This window comes from Bubalus kerabau, chromosome 16, assembly GCF_029407905.1.
Source record: "Bubalus kerabau isolate K-KA32 ecotype Philippines breed swamp buffalo chromosome 16, PCC_UOA_SB_1v2, whole genome shotgun sequence".
NCBI classification, from domain to species: Eukaryota; Metazoa; Chordata; class Mammalia; order Artiodactyla; family Bovidae; genus Bubalus; species Bubalus kerabau.
The window spans coordinates 38506196-38528709 of NC_073639.1; the positions used below are offsets into that span (position 1 = coordinate 38506196).

General features: G+C 38.6%; 1 protein-coding gene across 3 annotated transcripts in view; it reads right to left on the bottom strand.

Annotated features, from left to right (window-relative positions):
- Window positions 1-22514, bottom strand: part of AFG2A (AFG2 AAA ATPase homolog A) — a 335445-nt gene that overhangs the window by 12166 nt on the left and 300765 nt on the right. The window contains exon 16 of one of the 3 annotated variants that reach the window (XM_055550550.1): window positions 10295-10369. The exons of the other annotated variants lie outside the window; for them this stretch is intronic. Coding sequence (XP_055406525.1) covers window positions 10328-10369 — 42 coding nt within the window. The 3' untranslated portion in view covers window positions 10295-10327. The remainder of the gene's footprint in view (window positions 1-10294; window positions 10370-22514) is intronic. 3 annotated transcript variants of the gene reach the window in all.

Consider the following 22514-nt stretch of genomic DNA (forward strand, 5'->3'; position numbering starts at 1 on the left):
GAGGGATTAGGAACCCAGTAGAGAGTGGTGTCCCGCTGTTTGCGAATAGCCTGCCACTGGAGGTGCTTCAAGGAGGAGGCTACCTGGGAGATTATGTACTACTGCAAGGCCGAGGGCCATTCTTCCGGGCCCATTGAGACGCGGTGAAAGGTGGCTGAATGGCCGCGCCTGAAAAATGTGACTGAAGGGCACGCAGCGGGCTCCTGGCCGCGGAGCAGCAGATGGAGTCTGACTGTCACAGGCACAAACGGCCAGGGGTGCCCCAAACGGCCAAGAACGCAGATCAGAGCCGAAAACGGGGCCAGTCGAGGAAGGGAATTCCAGGGAAGCCGGTGGCATTGATTTAAAGTTCTTCACAACTCACCTCACAGATAAACTTTTACTTGGGGATGCTAGAGGTGAGAATTTTGGAGGGCCAATTTCGGATTTAAGGAATCGTACAATCCCTTGGATTGTATGCAAAATAGGCTTTATGATGCGACTTCATCTGGAACTGTTAAAGTGAAAACTATCTAGAGTGCCATGCAGAGTACTGAAGCAAAAGAAAATGAGGTCTGTAAGGACATGTTCAAAGTCTAATGATATTAGAGCGGGGGGAAAACTCCTTGGTTGCTTAATTTTGCTGATTTTAAGTTATTATGAGATCTCTGAAATATATAGCTGAGTGTACATCCAATCATTATTATTTGCATGGAGAAACCCATAATAGTTTTTGATTTTGAAAGATTTACAAATGAATTGACCATCCCACAGGGGTCAAGACTGAGGGTTTTTATTCTTACTGATTCTGCAACCATCTGCAGCTATGGGAATTTGAAATGTTTCTAACATCAATTGGGACGGCGGAGCCTGGTGGGCTGCCGTCTATGGGGTCGCACAGAGTCGGACACGACTGAAGTGACTTAGCAGCAGCAGCAGCAACAAGTTAAAAAGGAGTATTTTTAGTTTTGAAAAGAACACACCAACTGGTATGGCTATAGAGAGAACATAAGCCCAGTGGTAGAGCAGGAGAGGGGTGAGAAGGTAAACAGATGCTGGGAACCTTCCATTCATTCATTTATTCAAGAAATCTTTATTGACCACCTACAAGGTTCCAGGCCCTGGGGAACAGAATCGTGAAGAAAACAAAGTCCTGCTTTCAGGGAACAAGGCTGTGGAAAGTACTGGTTAATGTACCTACTCCGTCAAGGTTCAGTGTGAATGTTTCCACTGAGCGGCACTCTCAGCAGCAACTTCACTCCCTCCCCACACTCGGTTGCCCGTCTTGTGTTCTGGAAGCAAGCTGTACTACCATGCAGTTATCTCACAGTGGTCAGGACAGAGTTACTAGTAGTAAATGTCTATTTCCCTCGCTAGACGAGAAGGCCCATGAAGGCTGGCAGCCTTGGCCCTGCTGCGCTCCCCCAAAATATCAAGTTAGCATGTCCCTTAACCCCTGGGAGTCTACGAAAAGGGCTACTGCTGAGCTATCTCTGAACAGAGAGAGAAAGTAGCTTTTACATTTTGTTTTGTTTTAAATACACACAAACACAGCTCCTGCTGTGACAACTGCAGCTAAAATAACTGTCTACTCTGGACCAAAAAAGTAGTATTGTCTGGAGCACAGTGGATCATCTGAGGTGTGTATCTGTGAACCCTTGGGGGGCGGTGGGGGGGTTGCTGATGACAAGTTATGCCTGGAAAGCTATTAAGGCCCTGGAAGAGGTACCTAACTGGGTAAAAAGCATTTAGGAATGGGAGTGCTTGGGCCCAGGCAAAGAGCATGACAAGAGATAGTCAAGAAAGGGAACAGCAAACAAAGTTCAGCTAGCACACCCCCAACCCCGCCTCTGCCCCCCACCCCATGTCTGAAGGGTCAGATCCTCCGGACCAGGGTTGTGGAGCTTGGGAAGCAGTGGCTGGGGGAGGGAGGAGGTAAGCAGGGATATTCAGCCAGTTTTAATAGACCCTGTGTTTCATCATCTGTCAACTGTCTTCGCTGCCAACTCCCATACCATGCCCCACCAACACATGCAGAAAAGTGCCTCCTTTGAAACTCCAGAGCTTCGGGAATGCCTCAGGTATTCTTCCTTGGTTCTTGTCTACCTTGAGATTCTGGACTCTGACTATGGAATGGAATACTCGGGAGTCAGAACTTTTTACACCCTCTTTTTTATTTGAGATATAACTGACATAAAACATTTTATTAGTTTTACTTGTACAACATAATGGTTCACTATTGTCTATAATGTGAAATAATCATAGTTATAAATTTCTTTGTCTTGTGATGAGAACTTTTAAGATCTGCTCTTTTTGCAATTTTTAAATACACAATACAGTGTCATTAACAGTCACCAGGCTGTACATAACATCCCCAGGACTTATTTCATAAGTGGAAGTTTTTTACTTTTTGATCACCTTCAGCCATTTCACCCACCCTACACCCAGTCTTGACTTAAATGAGCTCATTTCTCCTTTCTCACTCTCAGAGTCATTTTAAAGAGTATGCTATAATGATAATGGCTATCTGTGTTAAACAGAGAAAAATGCCTGACAAGAGTTAGCTAGCTAAGGGGCATATGAAGTTAGGTTCCAGGGAGCAAACACCATGTTAAATATACCATTAGCTCATGACAGGGAGTGAGAAGACATGATTATTCACACTTCTTTTACAGATGTCATTCTCATTTACAGTAGTACTGTCCTGAAAGAAAAGAGAGCTCTTCTTTCCCAGTAGCATATAAATAAATAAAAATGGATTTGTACTGGGACTTCCCCTGATGGTCCAGTGGCTAAGACTCTGTGCTGCCAATCAGGGGACCTGGGTTCAATCCCTGGTCAGGGAACTAGGCCCCACCTGGTACAGCTAAGACCCGGCATAGCCAAAGTAAATTAATAAGTATTTTTTTATATTTGGCAAAACTAATACAATTATATAAAGTTTAAAAATAAAATAAAATTAAAAAAAAAAGAAAAAATAAAAAAATAAAAATTAAAAAAAAAAAAAGTATTTTTTTAAAAGGATCTATATTAAATGATATCGCCATCAGATAAGCTATTCTAGAACACCTAACAGTATATATTCACATATCTTCTCTACTTTTACACTAAAAAAAATTTTTTTTATAGTTGTTAGTATCATTTATTTATTTTTGACCATGCCATGCAGCATGTGGGATCTTAGTTGCCCTACCAGGGATTGAACCTGAGCCCCCTGAATTGGATGTATAGAGTCTTAACCACTGGACCACCAGGGAAGTCCTTCTACTTTTACATTTTAAGGTGATCTCTGTTTCCTCTGACGGATAATGCTTGTGTGGCTTATGAGCCATTTGCTTAGAAGCTCATAATTTATCCTTTTAAACTCACATAATTATAAATCAACATTGTCTTATTTGTAACATGAATTGGATGCTATTTCAAGTATTACTTCACCAGCTTTGTGTGTTTATTGGCTACATAAGAATGATTCTTAACCTAGGGTCCCTGGATAGCTAGATGGGTCTAAGAACATACTGAGACCTATGAAAATGTGTATGTAGAGAGACAGTTCAGCTTTCATCATAGAAAAGAAGGAACCCCAAACAGGTTAAGAACTACCACTCTACAGTAACTACAATTTAAACCTTCTTAAGTCCCATGGATGCTTCATAATAGTATCTGTTTTCTCCTTTCCAGATGACTTAGGGCAGAATGCAGTTGGGGTAGAACTGCCACAGCTGGAGCACCGGAGTTCTGCAGTGGTCAATCACAGTCAAGACAAGGAGTTCTTACTTTCTCAGACCTCCTCTTGTGCCCAGAACAATTCTATAGCTGCCTCTAGGTGTAACTAAATGCTTCTTTAGGTCTTTATTTACATGAAGAGGAACTAGACTTCTATTTCATTTATTACAAAAAAAAAGTTAGGATAATAAGACACTAAGACAGCAAATTTAAGCACATTAGTTAAGGAATGCAAAACCCAAGTTCCCAAGATAAGATTAGAATTTACAAGTGGCACATATTAACTATGTGTAATTTTAGATAACCTGTAAGTCAGTTTTTAAATTTAAATACATGTAGGTTTTGATGTTTGGTAATAACATCACACACTGGGGTATTTAGAAATTGAAGGACTTGTTTCCTTATCTGAAAAATTATTTGGCCTACTGTCTTGCCAGGAGTGAGATGCACTTTGAACGATTTCTTGAATGTCCATTAAAAAGGAAAAGAAAAAAAAAAGATCCCTGATTTTACCAATTTAAAAGGCAGTAGTAAGATACAGTGCTTGTCTTTTAACAATTAAAAAATTATATATTTGGCATAACTTAAAGAGAAATTACAAATACTTGTAAGAGCCACATTGGCTAATCATTTTCATTATAGTTACCCTTAATCCAGAAGAAAGTGAAGAATAAAGATGATTCAGTTTATGAAGGCTTTAACCAAAACATTCTTTTTTTTCTCTTCTGATCATTAAGTCCATTACTTAATGGTGTATGAAACTTAAACATTCTTTCTTAACTACTGTTACCCAAACTCTTTTACAATAATTCTAATGAAAGAATAAGGTTTGTGACAAGTTCAATAATGAAAAGAGCCAGAGACTGAAAAATGTCCATTTGTAAAGGAAAAACTAAAAACTATGAGAAAGGCCATAAAAGCAATCCACAGATATGGAAAAGGTTATGAAAAAGAAGAACAGATCAAACTACCTATTGTTAATGAAAAAATAACATCTAGCATTTTCTAAACTTTAATGTATTAAATTATCACTTGGTGGGATTGGTTTGTTATCAGAAACACAGCAGTTGTTATACTTAAGGAGCTAATGGTGAATTTTTAAAGCATAGATTATTTGTCTATAATTTTTAAAATCTAAAGATGTAAAATTGAGTGAATTTGACTATGTGTATTTAGAAATCTCATGACTGTATTCATATATTTTACCTCATCATTTTAAACTAACCATCAGCTTTTTCTAACCGTCAAAAATATCTATCATTGGAAAGACAGCAGAAATTTTTTTTTTTTTTCATGGATATGAGTCAGCTGGACACAAGGGAATGGACCCTATTTTGCAATCTTAGTCAATGTATTCTCTATTATACATGGTAAAATATACACATAAAAGGACCCTATAATGTTGTAAAGAGGAGAAAATTGGAGCAAGTGCCAAGAATCTCCTGTTAAGGGCTCTATTTTTTTATTTGGAGATCTAATCACGAAACTTTAGATAGGCTACCTTGATAACAAGAACCTCTGTTTTATTATGCTGGTGTGTGTGCATTCTTAACTGTTCAGTTGTGTCTGACTCTCTGTGATTCCATGGACTATAGCTCACCAGGCTCCTCTGTCCATGGAATTCTCCAGGCAAGAATACTGGAGTGGGTAGCCATTCTTTTCTCCAGGGGATCTTCCTGACCCAGGGATTGAACCTGGATCTCCTGCATTGCAGGTGGATTCTTTACCATCTGAGCCATCAGGGAAGCCCAGTATGCTGGCATCTAACTGTAAATAAACCCATACCATCCTTGATTCAGTGTGTTCATATATCTTCTGTACATACTTTATAATTACACTGAAGAATGTGAGAGTCACGAGAAATTCTGAGTTATTTTACAGGTCTGTCCTGCTTTCCCCCACAAACTCTTCTCTTTGAAATAAACATATCTACATTCAAACACATACACACACACACATACACACACTCATGTGCAGATGCAATATTAAGTCCACAAGATGTGGCATGAGTTTAAGCACTATATTAAAGTGTGAAGTATATTTTACTATCAGTAGTTTGAAGCCCAGCATTTGTAAATCTTTTAAAATTAACTAGGCTGTTAAGATCCCATCACTCTGGCATCAACCCAGCAGAGCTGTGCCTTTAGCAAAAGAATTCTGTAATAAAACGAGATTTTACATGCTGAAACAAAGTATTTTAAAACACCTTTTTGCCTATTTCTCATTTTAGTGCTATCTGTGGAATTTAAAACCCACACATACATATACAAATGTTCCCATGGAAGATTATGCTAAATTTTGGGTTAACCTCAAAATTACTTTTTGTATCAACCTTTTAATGAACACTTTTATTTTCTTTAAGAAGAAACCCAAGTCCTGAAAAGACTTTAAGATATGTATTCTTTAACTGCCATAACAAACACAACCAAGCTAACCTTAATCAAAGGGGACTCATGAATGCTGTTCACACTCCATATGTGAATACCTCTCAGTAAGGCAGATAAAATTCTGCCTCAGCGTCTCTATGTTTCCAAATATGAACAATCATTTGTGACATCTGCTGTAGATTAGTCCTTGACTGCTAGGCATAGAAACTCAATTTGCATCAAAGGGGAAATTTATTATAATGCTATTATTGGGTCTAATGGAACCTGAGGACAGTAGTGTAGCTGGGCCTCAGCAGTCCAACTGGGACCAGGCACTCATTCTCTCTCATATTTTTGATCTCCTCACTCACTACAGAGTGGTTTTTTAAACATGGTTGAAAACACAGCAACACACAATGTCTATGTTTTATATCTTACAGATTTAGCCACAAGAAAGCCATTTTCTCATTCCACTAACCAAAACTCCTATGGCAAGTCTCTGAAGGGCTTAGCCCAGTCACTGTGGGTATTACGATGGGGTCAAAGTGAGGTAGATCATTTCCTCTGCACCATTATCAACCGTGTGTGTTCTCATGCTGTGATGACATGACAACTCTGTAGTTTTTTGTGGGGAGTGAAAATCCTTGGGATCCTGTAAGTATAAGTGACTGGAGGCAGACTTATGTTGGCTGGTTGAAGGGTGAGAGAGAATGTTAAAGTGTCCTCTGCCCTTATTTATATGCAAACTTGTGTTGCTTATACATTGCTTCAAATGCTGTCTAGCAACACATTACCTCAAAACATTCTGTTGAAAAGATGCCAAACTGATCTTGCGCCCACCAGTGCATGGCCCGCCTGCCAGCCATACTTTCAAAAACAGTGCTCAGTGTGCCTCAGTGCAGCCAGTTGCTTCTGCTGCCGTTCTCTTAGATCATGCTGCTCACTAGGGGTCCAGATAACAATCTGGGCTGTACAACAGATTTTTGGATCATCCAAAATATGATACTGATGGAGCTCCAGTGGAGCAATCAGTGTGCAGTATTTATACAAAATATGATAAAGTTGAAAAACCTCAAGGACCAACTTCTTTGGCAATGATTATGAAATCTACAGTAAAAATTAAAGCTATTCTTTTGAGTGATGATTCTAACTAGGTCATGGTCAAAAATAGATGTTATCTTTGTGTTAAATCCGTTCTCTTTCTAAGGAACAAGAGAAGTCTCAATGAAAATCAGAAAAGAGAGCAAACAAAAGTTCCACTTCCTTTATGGTGGAAGAGGTCATATAGCTAATAGATTACAAAACTTGAGTCTGGAGCTGTTCAGTTTGGAAGTTTATGGAAATTTTATTTGAAGACAGTTCCTAAATTCAGTTAAACTAGAAATGTGTATTGACAAGACTTAAGGAGGGGAAGAATGAAATGGACAGTATTCCAAGTTTGAAAAACTTGTACCTATTCTAAGTGTCTGAAAATGATTTTAAGTGTCTTTCACACCAGCTCAACTCCACTTTGTAAACTTGACCAGCTCTTTCTCTTGAGAATAGTGGAGAAAGGGGAAGATAGATGAAATTGAGTCCTTAGTGAATATTTAAAGAGAGAATAATATATTTTTTTCCTTCTCACTTAGCTTTTTTTTTTAAACTAGGGAAAACTCAAACATATACAATAGTAGAGTGTGTGTGTGTGTGTATGTGCTAAGTCGCTTCAGTCACGTCTGACTCTTTGCAACCCTATGGCTGACCAGGCTTCACTGTCCATGGGATTTCCAGGCAAGAATACTGGAGTGGGTTGCCATTTCCTTCTGCAGGGGATCTTCCCGACCCAGAGACGGAACCTGTGTCTCCTGCATTGGCAGGCAGTTCTTTACCAATAGCAACACCTGGGAAGCCCAGAGAATAATATATAATGAACTCTCATTCACCTGTTGCCCACGTTTACCAATGATAAGCTCACAGCCAACCCTATTTTATCTAAACTTTAATCCTTACTCCCAACACTGCACTAAATTTTTTGAAGCAAGTCTCAGAATCATAATATTTAGTCCATTAAAATTTCAGCATATATCTCTAAAAGATTTTTTAAAAAGTGTAATGACATCATTATTCCACATTACAAGTAGCAATAATTCCTTAATAAATCAATATTTAGTCAGTGTTAAAATTCTGCCCATTATTCATAAATGTATTCCAGCTAATTTTTTTGAACTGGAATCAAAAGAAGACCTATGCATTGCATTTCATTAATACATCTCATTTCTTTTTTTTTTTTTTTAAATACATCTCATTTCTCTCCCTCTTTTTCCTTACAATTCATGTTGGAGAAACTGGATCATATGTCTGATATAGTTTCCCACATTCTTTACTTTCCTGAGCATTTCTGTGGTGTGATTTAGAATGTTCCTCTGTCTCCTTATTTCCTATAAACTCACAGTAAGATCTAGAAGCTTGAAAATATTCAGGTTTGATTTTTGGGGACAAATACTTGAACGATATTGAGATTCATATAATGCCTGGCTGTTTCTCTTTTTATGGTTTAGTCACTCATGACTGCCTAAGTCCTTTACTTCACTAGGGCTGCAAAACAGTATTATCATCTTTCTGGTATTCCTTCTTCATTTATTGATTGGGATATATTTATAAAAGGGAAGCTTTCCCATCCCTTTCTTGACATCATCTTAGATAAATGTTAGTATACTCTTCAATCCTTTCTCTCCCTTAACTTTTCCATTCATCAACTTGTCCAAGAAATCACTTCACAGCTATACCGAGAGCCATTTCTCTTTTCTTTTATAGCTGCATATTTACTCAACCAGGCCCCAGGTAATGGACATTTGAGTTGTTGCCAGTCCTTTCCTCCCTTATTTATATGTCAATTGTAGTCTACAAACAATCAAATGGGACAAAGTAAAGAAGAGTCATCCACCTGGTAAGAAGCTCCTATTCACTGAAGCATGAGTATGATTAAAGAATATTGCTTTCTTAACCACTACTTGTTCAAAATTTTAGAAACAGTGAGTCTTGAAGACATACTTTCTGGCTCCTGTATTTGCCTCTGTTCTTCCCATTTTTCACCTTGCTTCGCCTTTTAAAGGCCTTCAGACTCAGCCAGCTCTAGTTATGGCTCGCATTCTTCACATCTCTAAGTGGCTTCATGCTACAGAACTGATCTGGCTTTTGTCTGAAGCCTGGTGACTGGAACTGTCTCACTTGCAGTCTCTGCCTTCTGGAGATCAACACTGCTGCTACACTAATGTGGTGGTGGCAGAGGCGGCAGCAGAGCTCAATGGGGCTGGCAGTGGGGCAATCTTGGGCTTAGGAAGTGATAATAGGACAATCAGGATTCTCTTATTTATTTTTGTGATTCAAACCAGTGTGGTTCTCCAAATCAATTTTTCATGTACACGGTAATGTCCTGGGACTAGCTCTGAATTCTTGGAAGATCATATGCTTAATATGCCATAGACATTCCTAGTACAGATATATTATTCTAGGCCCCTAGTTTCTAGCCTTTACTTATCCCCTCTCAAATAATGAATCTACTCTGTGTCTTCAAACATCATTTCTATGCCAATGCCTTTGAAATGTTTATCTTCAGCTATAAGGCATCCTTCCAAGCCCCTACAACCCAAAGTGTCCACCATCAGATGTGTCACCTTGATCGGAGAACTGCTTGCTTCACTAACTCATTTTCAAGGATATGCCCTTCATCTTGACAACCAGGCTTGAATCCACTAATAATACAGCCCTTTTTCTTGGCCTCATACCACTTAATCTGACCACCTCTCCTGAATCAGATGTTAATTTACTTGGCATCACGTGACAATTCTACCCAGAAAGGGCTAACCAATGGGTAAAGTCAGGTTGAAGGGGATTCTTGAATACCCGTGCTTTGTCCTTGGATGCAGTCTATGGATAAACACATTAGACAAGATCTTTGTTGGTATGCTAATCAAGTGTGAATATTTGTTAGAACCACTGAATATTTGGGGGAAAAAACAAGCCTAGGAGAAAAAAGATCCCAAATGACATGGTGAATGAGTCCTGATTAACAAACAAAATTGATGAAATAAGCCTGGCTCCTCTTAGTAGAGAAAGTGATCAGATGTGAGAGGGGCCCAAACCACAGCCCAGTAGAAACCCTAATGGGACAACTGTGATACCAGAAGGAATGAGTGAGGCTGCAGTGAGAAATCATTTCAACTCTTCAGTACCTAGAAGGTGCTTACCAAAAGGGTTAGAACTGTTCATCTTGTGAGGCTCTAGAAAGCAGATCTAGGACCAAGGCTGCAGGAGAGAGGTTTCTGCTCAATAAAAGAAACACATGAATAATTCACAAGCTGCCCAGATGTAGATAGCTCTAAAGATAGTGAGTAAACAATTATTAGTTCAGTTCAGTCGCTCAGTTGTGTCCAACTCTTTGAGACTCTGTGAACTGCAGCATGCCAGGCTTCCCTGTCCATCACCAACTCCTGGAGCTTGCTCAAACTCATGACCATGTGACAGGAATACTGTAGATCTTATTCAAATACTGGGAAGAAAGTTTGCTTACATGGTAGAGAAGAACTTTCAGTATGCTACCATCATCAAGTCTACAGAATTCCCTTTACTTGTACTCGCATGCTTAACTGGCCTTTCTGTTTCAACGGTTGTACTACCTGGGTTCCTAAGAGTAGACCTCCTATTTAATCACTGGATTCCATTCTCTTTTTCCTAAGTCAAGATTTGCTGCTGTAATTGCTTCCCCAAGCATAATCAATTTCCCCCATCAGCATAACAATATAATTACTCATTTTAAAAGCATAATCACCTCCCATTTGCTTAATTTTTTTTATGAAGTATGTGTCATGTATGTATTTAGCTTGCTGTGCTGGATCTTAGTTGCAGCATGTGGGATCTAGTTCCTGGACCAGGGATCGAACCACGCCTCCCCCGCCCCTGCCACCCGCATTGGGATCACACAGTCTTAGTCACTGGACCACCAGGAAGTCCCTCCACATCCGCTTTAATCTACCACCAGTGAAACTCCTTGGAATAGCTGTCTTTATTTGCCTTTCTCCACTTCCTCTTCTTCTATTCTCCCTTAAACTCATCCAAATGAGACTTTTGACCTTCCACTGAACTGCTCTGTCAATAATCCAATGGTCAGTCCTCAGTCCTCAATTAACTTGATCTATCATTTGCTATCAATCACCACTCCCACTTTCTTCAGCTAGACACTGGAACACACCCCACTCTCTTCACTCCAGCTATACTGACTTCCTGACTGCTCTTAAACAAGAAAGGCTTACTCTTGTTCAGATCATTTGCTCTTGTTGTTCCCCTTCTGGAATGCTCTTCTTTTGGATAACAAACTGAACAATTTACTTACCTCAGGCTTTGATCCAGTACCACCTTTTTGGTAAGCTCTCCCTGGCCACCTGTATTTAAACCTATGGCCTACTCTCTAGGCCTTTTTTCCTTCTCTGCTTTATTTTGCTCCTCCTCTGTTATTGTCATCTAATATATTACATTTTAACTTATTTTGTTGATGTGCTCTTTCTCCTCACAAAAATGGACGCACAAATTGATAGACTTTCATTTAGTATGTTTGCTATTGTGCACCAGTGACTGGTAATTTACTTAATAGTAGGTGCTCAATAAATACATGTTGAATGAATGAGGACACGTCTGATATTTGACTTAATGTTAACTAAAGTTAGGACTTTTATCCTAACAATTTGATTTTTGACCAAATGTGGAATTTATTCCTTAGCACGGGTGCTGTATTTATAACTTTATACTGTATATACTGCTGAGGCAGATTGTTAAAACAAAAACAAAAAAGCCCTATAAAACAACTTAGAACCAATGAACCTCTTGCTCATGCTCCAATCTAGATTCAGTAGAGCAAGCTTTGACTACCATTAATTTGAAGTGTGCTTTTGGCCAGCCTTCCACATAACAGGGCTGTGCTAAATACCTAGTAACTAAATAAAAACAGTGGAGATTAAGTAGAGATTAGAGCTAAATGGAATGTTAAATAAAGCTCTCAGCTGTGATACCATTTTATATTCCTGAGTGCTTGCAAATAATTCCTGAAAGTACTTGAAATGTAAATTCAGTCTGTCCCTGACCCCATCACTACCCTAACCCAGGGCTCACCCAGGGGCATACTACACTCAGGTGCTGCACAGCTGGTTCGAAGCTCTGAGAACACCACCCAATACAGAGCTCTGCAAAACTGCAAGTCCAAAAAAGCTCTCTGACTGATGAAAGCCTGATCAGGGGGGATCTCAGTGACTTTTGGGTGCTGGTACTTTAAAAAAATCCTCCATGTGATCTGTGCTGTTTTCTTAAGGCCTCAGTGCCTACCTGGTCTATGAGTCAAACTCACTAGTGTCAGACACTGTAACCTCAGAGTTACTGATGTTCAGATGAGCAACAGTGCAACAAGTCTTCTTCTGCTATCTCCTTCAAAAATCATCAGCAGAACCTGCTCTACATTCCTGGTCCTCTGAACAACAAACAAAGCAGTTACAGGATATTGTAACCAGGATAGTGTGTGATTTGTGAAGAAGTGCCATTTCTGAGAAACAGAAAATCTGCTTTCTAGGAATATGTTCAGAGATGGAAAGTAAGGGTTTTATAAGGCAAAACATTCTGTAAAAAAGAAAAACTGCTAGTTATATAAGCCAAAAAAACTGCAGGTGGCTTTGCTTTTATAAATCAGAAAGTATGAAATCAAAAGAAACAATTTAATGTAAAAACTTTAAGTATAAACATTAATTTATCTTAAGTATTTTACTACTGATATCATTTATGTATCAAATACAAAGCAGTTTAGTTTTTTTTTTAAATACGAATTAATTCAGATTAGCTCTAAATGTATAGGTACTTAAGTCTCTGAGAAATTAAAATGCAATAATTTTAGAGGCTAGTTTCAAGATTCAGTGTGACAAAAGATAACAATAGGCAAAGACTTTTCATGCTAGTATTTGACAGAAATATGAAGATATAGCCACAAACACGGCAGCTCTGAATGCCAAGAACACTGTGAAGCCAGTATTTATTTAGGGAAAAAGAAGGGCTATTCTAGTCAACTCAATTCATTTAGGAAAACCAATGCACAAAACATTGCTCAATGCTCTTGGGGAGGGAATATAAAGTCAACCTGTAGGAGCCTAGAATTCAGAAGGGGGGAATAAGACAATTGTACAAATGCTTTTTAGAAAGTGAAGTGAGTGATATATGAGAAATATAAAATACTGGCATGGAAGAACAATGCTGCTGCTGATGGTAATAGTTATCACGACAACTACTACCACGCCACCAGTGCCACCACTGACCGACTCCCAAAGGCTCTAGATCTTCACACGCCTAATCTATCCGACAGTCCCCCTCCCCAACAATTTAAAAATGAAGAAACTGACATTTAAAGCATTTAGGTATATTTGCTCAATATCATATAATCAGGTAAGTGCTGAATCCAGGTTTAAATCCAGTACCTTCAAACTATTTATCATTATCAGGCTATCTGGCCCTCACCGTAGCTCCGATGAGGAGGAGAAAACATCTACCAGGAGCTCACTAATCAAGAGAAGGCCCTTAGTAATGAGCTTTAAATGAATGGGAGATGTGGTGGTGGTGCTGACGGTGGTGCCGACGGTGGTGCCGGCAGCGAGGCACTCCATGTGAAGGAACACTCCCGAGCACGGCACAGAGGCAGCACAGGGTAGGCTGCATTCAGAGGTTCAAAAGTAGTTTCACAAGACTTGGGTGGTTTCAGACTGTGCTCCTTGTAGTCTCCGGGTTCTCGTCAAATGTCTGGGGCATAGAGGAAGAATGAGAAGAAACAGCTGAGAGCGTAGAGAAAGAAGTGATTGAAGGAACAAAACCTGGGGAACACTTCAGCTAAGTGTGATACAAGGAGAGAGTCTTAAAAGGAAGAAGCAGAGGAGCCTACGAGAGTTCACATGAAAACCAGAAGAGCATTTCAGGAAGAGGGTATGACTTCTGGCAGATGGGGCAGAAAGGCCAGGGAAGCTGAGGGCTTGGAGCTTGGGTCCTGGATTGGAGATGAGGAAATTGTTGGTGAGGTCAGCTCAGTAGTGTGGAGGGAGAGAGAGGCCAGGCTGCCAGGGTTTCTAAAGTGACTTGGGAGCGAGGAACTGGAGGCAGTAAGTGTTCCAGTCTTTTGAGAATTTCGGTGGTAAAATGGAGACAGGCTGTAACCTAAGAGTAACAACGATCTAAGGGAGGTTTAAAAAGGAATATACTATCCAAAAGTGGATGTAAAACAAGAAATGGTATTTCCAGAGTTAATTTTTAATTTCCTGAGTTCACTGCAGTACGAATTTCAAACCATTTTGGCACTCATATCCTGGCATGTGTATGAACTTAATTGTGGAGATAAATGCAGTAGCAGCTCGGACAGAAATAAAAAATCCTCTGTAAAATTACAGGAATGGTTACATTAAATTCTTCTCAAACTTCTAATCCCCCAATTTCAGCTATAGCATAATGGTTAGAGGTTTTTCTGCCAGTGGGTAAAGACAGATACCCTCAAGTGTAAGCACAGACTAGCACACCACACTAGCAAACAAAACACCTACTAACACATAACATATGATTATTCCAAAACTTCAGATCTTTTCCATTGTCAAATAATCTTCCTTTGTATTCATGTTTTATTTGCTTTACCTTAAGTCACCCCCTAATCATGCTGACATCTACTACCGATGATTATATTAGACCTAAAAGTGTTCTTAAACAAATGAAAAATACTGACTTCCATTCCTGAAAGTCCTGCTTCCAATTTTCAGGAGGAAATTAAATAATGTATAAATCAAATACTGGGCCTGAGCCCAGACAGCTGAACATCGTTTTGTCCTTTCAAGGCAAAGAGGAAGTGTCTGCTATGGCAGGGACATGCCAAAAGAAATAAAGCTTAACCTCAGCCCCATGTGAAAGTGATTTTAGATAATCGGGGGTGTCTACAAATAGGTTAAAAATGGGACCACATACTAGCAGGGAACTTTCCATGGAAGTTAAAAAATGTATCAAGCTCTAACCCCTACCTTAAAAACAAAATGTGTTTGGAAACTGGCATGGCCTTAGAAATTCTATATACAGACAGTAGAGGAAAGGGAAAGTAGAGAGGGGAAGAGAGTTGACAAGTCAAAGGAAATTAAAATGTGTTTCTGCTTAGCATTTATGATAGGCTCACAATCTGATTTCTTTGTAATTGTAATTGCCAGATTCAAAATGATATATGTTTGAAGCGGAAGGAAAGGAGAGAGAGGAAGAAAGGGAAAGGGAGGGGAGAGAGAGAAAGAATGACTAAGAATATACGTGTGTAGGTAGAGTGACAGATGGTGAAAAATTATTCAGATTAGGGACTGGCAAATTTATTCTGCAAAGGGCCAGAGAGCAAATATTTTAGGCTTTGTGGAGAACACAGTCCCTCCTGTAACTATTCAAATCGCTTTTGTTGTTCGCAAGCAGCCATAGGCATATGTAAATGAATGAGTTGTGGCTGTGTGCCAACACAGCTTTATGGACACTGAAATTACATGTATTTTTCTTCTTTTGATTTTTCTTCAATCACTTCAAAACATAAAACTATTCTTAGCTTATGAGCCTTACAAAAACAGATTGTGGGACATATCTGACCTGCAGACTCAGTGTGCTGCCCCAACCCCCACCCCAATTCAGATAGAGCATTCTTATGAAACTACGATTGACTCAAATTTGGGGGATTCTAGGTAATAAAAACTGCTTTTTTGGGGGGGCCAGTAGCTGAACAAAAAAACAGTAGTAATGGGCAAAAGCATTTACTTGGACAATACAGCAGACTCTAACCCTGTGAAAAAGACAAGCACCTCTATCTGTTTCTAGGGGGATACTTACATAAGAAACCAAAGTTTACGTAGTAGGAAACTTTGAAGCCAAATGCTATATAACCATTAATATGCAACATTATTCAGGGATCAAGGGTGTTTTAAAATATTATCCCCTTTATCAGAAGTTAATATTTTATAAACATCCTTTGTAGCATAACACTAGTCAGGAATTGCACATAAATTTCCATCATCACCTCTATGGAAACCAGAGAGCTGGGTACTGGAAGAGTTTTCTGGTGGAACATATGCTTTACAGATCACATGGTGATAAAAACTTTATGGAGCATCTGACCTAGACTTCCAGAAACAAAGGAAATATAAAAGTGTAAAGCATGTACATTCACAGTTTTTGTGAAGCAAAATAATTTTTATACATTAAATGTTCTATTATGCAACAAACATTGACTTTTTCTTTCTGCATTCAAGGAGAAAAACTCTTACAAAACATCCCAGTAGGTGTCTCACTACGTTGATATAGGAAACAGCATTCCTTTTTTCTTTTTGGGTGGATATTCCCAGTACTTCTCCATAGTAATCTTGAACAGATGAGGCCTTCTTATTTGGGGAACTGCTCCTCAGCCACACTAACCCTTTACAGTGTGGTCACGGTGCCCTGTGGCACTGTGGGTACCACAGGGGTAGCTGCAAGACGCAGCTGGTTGGGACAGATTGTGTCCCGAGGATGAACAATGATTCAGGGAAGGTTTAGAAAAATGAATATATTACCCCCAATTGGTTGTAAAACTGGATTATCTCCAGAGTTGTATTTTTATGGACTGGTCACTCATGGTACCCAGGATTGCAATCAATGTGGAGTGGATAATCATACTTGTTTTAGAGAATTTAGAACACAGTTTTTTATTTGACAGCAAGTTCTGGTCAGGAATGCAATCCTCTATTATAATATTGTCTGTTTAAGGAAACAGAACTCTCTCAGCAGTGACCTGTTTTGTGGTGGTCTGCTTTATGGCACTGTTTCTAGGAATTCATTGTGGGGAAACAAGCTGCCTTAACCATCCACATGGAAATGATTGAGGCTGGAGGCGAGGGAGAGCCAGAGAGAGTGGGAAGGCCAAGGGTGTAAAACAGGCAATGGCCTTGAGAGCAGGCTCAGTGAGTAGTCTTTTTATTTCTTCTCTCCTTCTTCATTTCCTCCCATGCTGTATCCTTATTATGATTTTTAGTATACTTTATTATTTAGAGGCGTTTTTAGATTCATGGTAAAACTGAGTGGAAAGTACAGATACCCTTTGCCCCTACATATACATAGCCTCCCCTATAATCAACATCCCTCACCCAGGGGTATATCTGTTACAATCAATGAACCTGCACCTACTCAATATTATCACCCAAAGTTCAGAGTTCACATCAGGGTTCACTCTTGGCATGGTACAGCCCATGGGTTTGGACACATGTATAATGACATGTATCTACCATTATAGTACCAGACAGAGTAGTCTCACTGTCCTAAAAATCCTATGTGCTCTACTTATTCATCCCGTCTAACCCCTGGCAACCAATGATCTTTTTTTATTATCTCCATAGCTTTTTTGCTTTTTCCAGAATGTCATATAGTTGGAATTACATAGTATGTCACCTTTTTGGATTGGCTCCTTAGTGATATACACTTAAGGTTCCTCCAGGTCTTTTTATGGCTTGATAGTGCATTTCTTTTCAGTGCTGAATAAGAAAGATTCCACTGTGTGGATGCGCTAGTTTATTTATTCACTCACTTACTGAAGGATATTTTGGTTGCTTCCACATCTCTGGTAGTTATTCTTCTTTTACTATTACTACAATGACTATATATATGAGAAAACTACCCAGGTCACAGAGCTAGTAAATATCAGAGATGGGATTCAAATCCAGGATTGCCTCATTCAAGACACTGAGTTTTTCGTCTCTCTGCTATACTTCCAATTTGTGTATATTTTTATATGTTATTTATTCCTTCTAGCTAAAGCTTAAAAAAAACTCATTTCAATCAGAAGTAATATAAACTCACAGTAAGGGAAAAATTAATAATTTCAGGTTTGTTTACCATGGTCCTAAATCCAGGGGTTTATTTCAACATCCACAAAATGCCATTTAATAAGAAACATATAGATTAAGACATAAAATTTCCCCTTAAAACTTTAGCACACAACTTCCCCTAATGTGGAAACATAACAAATTTCTGGAATGTACAAACTTAAGGAAAAGTATCAGTACCTTAACTTGGCATTTATCACATGCTTTATGTTTTTATACTTTCATAAACAAAAATTAAATGATAAGCCAATTAGGTCAGTTAGCTAAGAATATAAGGATTGCCATAAAACTTTCCTTTCCCTCCCAAGTCATTTTTCTGGTCGTAAACGGACTAAAATGATGAACAAAACAAAACCAAAAGAACAGTGGTAGGTAAGGCAGTTTAAAAGACCAAACCAAACATGGACAGAAGAGGCTACCAGAACCTTATGCAAACACTGCTTATAAATGCATCAACATTACCTCCAGAGGTTTCATCCCTTGGTTCTGCAGGCCCCAAAAGTCATTTATCAGAAAAGTAAATGAGTAGACTCAAGGGTAGAAATGGGGTATTTCACAAAGTGTGGCTGTTTGTGGTTGTTTCCATTTACTGGAACACAAGTGAGTTGACAATGGTGGAAATTGAAGGGGGTAAAAAAAAAAAAAAAAGAAAGACAACTATCCAAGGGTCTGTATGAGGAAAAAGTACTGCAGAGAAAATTAACATAAACATAATTCAATTAAAATAAAAACTGTTTCCGACAGACTTGGATATGAAAGTTAATATACCTGCACAACTCAAGAAGTAAGAGCAAACATGTTCAATTACGCAACCAATGAGTTGTGCTTTCATTTAGACCCATCTAGAAAATTACTCTGGGATTCTTCCTCTTACTGAAAATTAGGACCCTCAGGAAACTTGACTTTGACCAAAATGATTCAGATCACAGTGTTGCCAGGACTCTGGTGAGATCAACCAAAGTTCTTCATCCTGGATTCTTGCCTCAAGTTCTTTCATATAAGAATGACATCCTCTCATTACCAGACAGCCTCTCAAAACACATGGACTATTCTAGTGGGGAGTCCAATTATCATTTCCAGATTAAATCAATGCCTAGAGCACTTGAACTAGAGAACTGGGTAACAGGATATGATAGGGTTTAAAAAATGATGTACTCTTTTATATAATTAATTTGAACCTTGCCCAGACCAGCACTGATCCCAACTTGTTATCATCAAATATCAAAACTCAAACCCAAGGTAAAAGGCAGTGGGAGAAGTCTCTTTATCTCCAGTGATTATCTTGGCAAATGCCTGGGACTCACACAAATGCTTGTTCTTAATACAGTTAAGATAAAACAGTTTCAGATATTCCAAAAAGGACATATACTACTTCTTTCCAGAGAAGATGGTAGAGTGGTCAGTGTGGTAAACTTTCACAAAAGTAACACTGTATGCATGAGGTCTTTCACTCATCAAACATTTATTAAGAACAAACTATAGGCCAGACACTAATAGTCTTCTTTGATCAATCAATTCATTCTAAGATTCTGAAGCTTTAACACAGGCATTAGAAAGGCATTATTTCTGGTAAATGTAAGTGGTGTTTTCAGATCACTGCATAAGGGCAACTATTAAAATAATTCAAAAAAACCCTTCAAGATGACACTGAGTTACAACTAACATACTATATAGATTAATTCCTTGTGATACTGAAGATGAGACTAGATTATCAAGCTGGTCAGAAAGTAAGAAAAAGCTAGAGCAGAAGCTTAATAGATACAAATTCCCAGCCACACACACACACATTTACTGAAAGCATTCAAAACCATCCTAAAGAAACAATGGATATTCAAGGAAATGAAGATTTAAGGGCACAGGCTTTGGGGTATTAGTAGGATTCAAATCTTGGATGTACCAGTTTTATCTGTGAGATCTTAAAAACACTATTTTAAGCTACAGTTTCTTCCTCTGTAAAATGAGTGTACCATTTTTTTTTCTCATAGGGTTATTGTATTAAATCAGATAACTTTCTGTCTCATAGGATTATTATATTAAAAATTAAACAACAAATTATTTAGGCTTATTGTATTAAATTAGTTATTACATGACATTATTGCTAGTTGTCTAGCAATATCATAGTAATTGTTCAACAAAACTGTTGCAAACATTTACTAATATCATTATTACCTGATTACTGAGTGTATAGTGAAGATGTGGCTATGGATTTATCTACCATTTTTTTTCCCAATGCAAATTATTTATAACCTAATTCAAGTGGAAGTCATTGTGAGTGGTTTAGGAGGCTTCTATCTCACACATCCTTGTGTTTCTACTTGTGGAAATGTTCACTTTCATTTGTAATTTGTTTCTAACTCCTAAAATTCCAGCCGTTCCTTGGAATGTCTTCCAGTAAAAAACTGAAGCTGATAAATGGAATTCTGATATGAGACAACTATAAACAAAGCAACTCCAAACGAATTTTTATAGGCATTTAGCATCCAATATTGGAGACTGAGGGGGAATACATTGTTAAACAGCAACAGCATAAAGGAATGAAGAAAGGAAGTTCACAGGTTGGAGACACAGTTATGTACAACTATTTAATAAGTTTTACAAATATGTAGCAAAATCCTAAAGACGGATTTTGGTCTACTAAATTCACAGAAGTATTTTCATTATATCCATACACATAGAGAATGAATTATCTGTCAACAGCCATCTTTGAAAACAAAAAGCAAGATATTTTCTAGCAGAAAGAAGCTCAACAATGTCACCCCGACTACTGGTATTATCTGAGCATCAAGACTGAGTGATGAAATTTTGCACTGCCTTTGCTGACTGGTTGATAGGAAAGATCATTCTTGCCAACGCCTCCAAGAATCTCACTGTGTACTACAGGGCATTACTGTTAATGACACTGTGATTCTCAGCATGTGAAACCTTTTCAAAATTACTAAAGGTAAATCATATGCATGCTCCAATGAACAAACTCAAATTAATACCATCTTGGATGATGAAAAAAAAAAAAACTGAAATATTAAGAATGCCCAGGGCAGAATTTCAACTGTAGGACCAGATGACTTTTCAGGGTAAGTTGCACATGGAAAATGAAAACCTTAAATTCACTTAAATGTATGTGCATCATAGACTTCCCTGGTGACTCAGACGGTAAAGAATCTGCTTGCCATGTGGGAGACCTAGGTTCGATCTCTGGATTGGGAAGAGCCCCTAGAGAAGGGAATGGCAACTCGCTCCAGTATTCTTGTCTGGAGAATTCCACAGACAGAGGACCCTGGGGGCTACAGTGCATGTGATCGCAGAGTCAGACACGACTGAGCGACTAACACACACACACACACACACACACACATGCACATACACACACACGTACCACAGTTTCACCAAATGAACAATGAATCTCAAGTACCCAAAGATTTTTGTTCTCAGTAATGGGTAAGCTAGCTGTAAGCCAAAGGAGAAAAGGAGGAAACTTAACCCACAGGGATTAGGACATCCTTCAAGCCATGAACCTTTCATGGAAAGCTATATAAAATGAAGCTGGCAAGCAAGGACACCGAATAAGGCCACAGTGACGGAGTCTTGCCTGAGTCAAGGGGTAATACTCACAGGGATCCCCCTGAAACTGTGCGCTGCTGTGTTCCTGCTGGCAGGAATTTACCAGTGCTGTCAACCCTTGATAACAAAAGAATCCTCATTAAACTAAACCGAAAGAAGAAAAGTAAAAACGCATGGATATTTTTTTTTAACTCTTTCTATAGGCAGAAAACCAGAAGCAGATAAAGAACTGAAGAACATGCTCACACTATTCCAAGTATTATTTTCTTGCCAAGCTGGGAAGGCACCATTTTCCTTAAAGGTATGTTTAAGTAATACTTTGGCTTTGGAAGGAACTCCTTAGTGAGGGACTTCCCTGGAGTGCTAGTCACTCTCCAGCACTGTGCTGCAGTACACTACAAGGATTTCATCAATCATGCTAAATCTGGGTATATCCTATTACCTATGTGCACATAGCTCCATGATAAGCTTCTTCACAGGTGTCACAGAAACTATCCTTGGAGAATGAATGAGGGATAAAAATGATGGACTGTTACATTGATTTTCCCATGTACACTACTTTTCATGGTCTTAAAGATGAAAACATCCTGAGTTGAAAAAGTAATCTGTGCATCCGCTTTTTAGGTTGAGCATAAGAAGATAATAATATCTCTAGCTATAATTCAGAGTGCTCTTCTAATTGTACTTTGATCAAGCTTCAGGTTAAAATAATTTGCCTGCCAAGACACACTGTTGCCCAGGGTTTTAATTCTCAAAATTACAGGTAGGGATATAAAAGGTGGAGTTTTTAAAACATTATTTTCCTCTTTTAAGTTCAAACTATGTTTTCTGCATTATTTTATTGAAGAACCCCAAATGAACAGGTGAATGGGAAAGTAACATGAACCTAAATTTTTTGATGTACAAAGCACACAAGATTTATAGCTATTTCTTCATTATATTTCTGAGCTTTACAAATAAATATTAACCATTAACT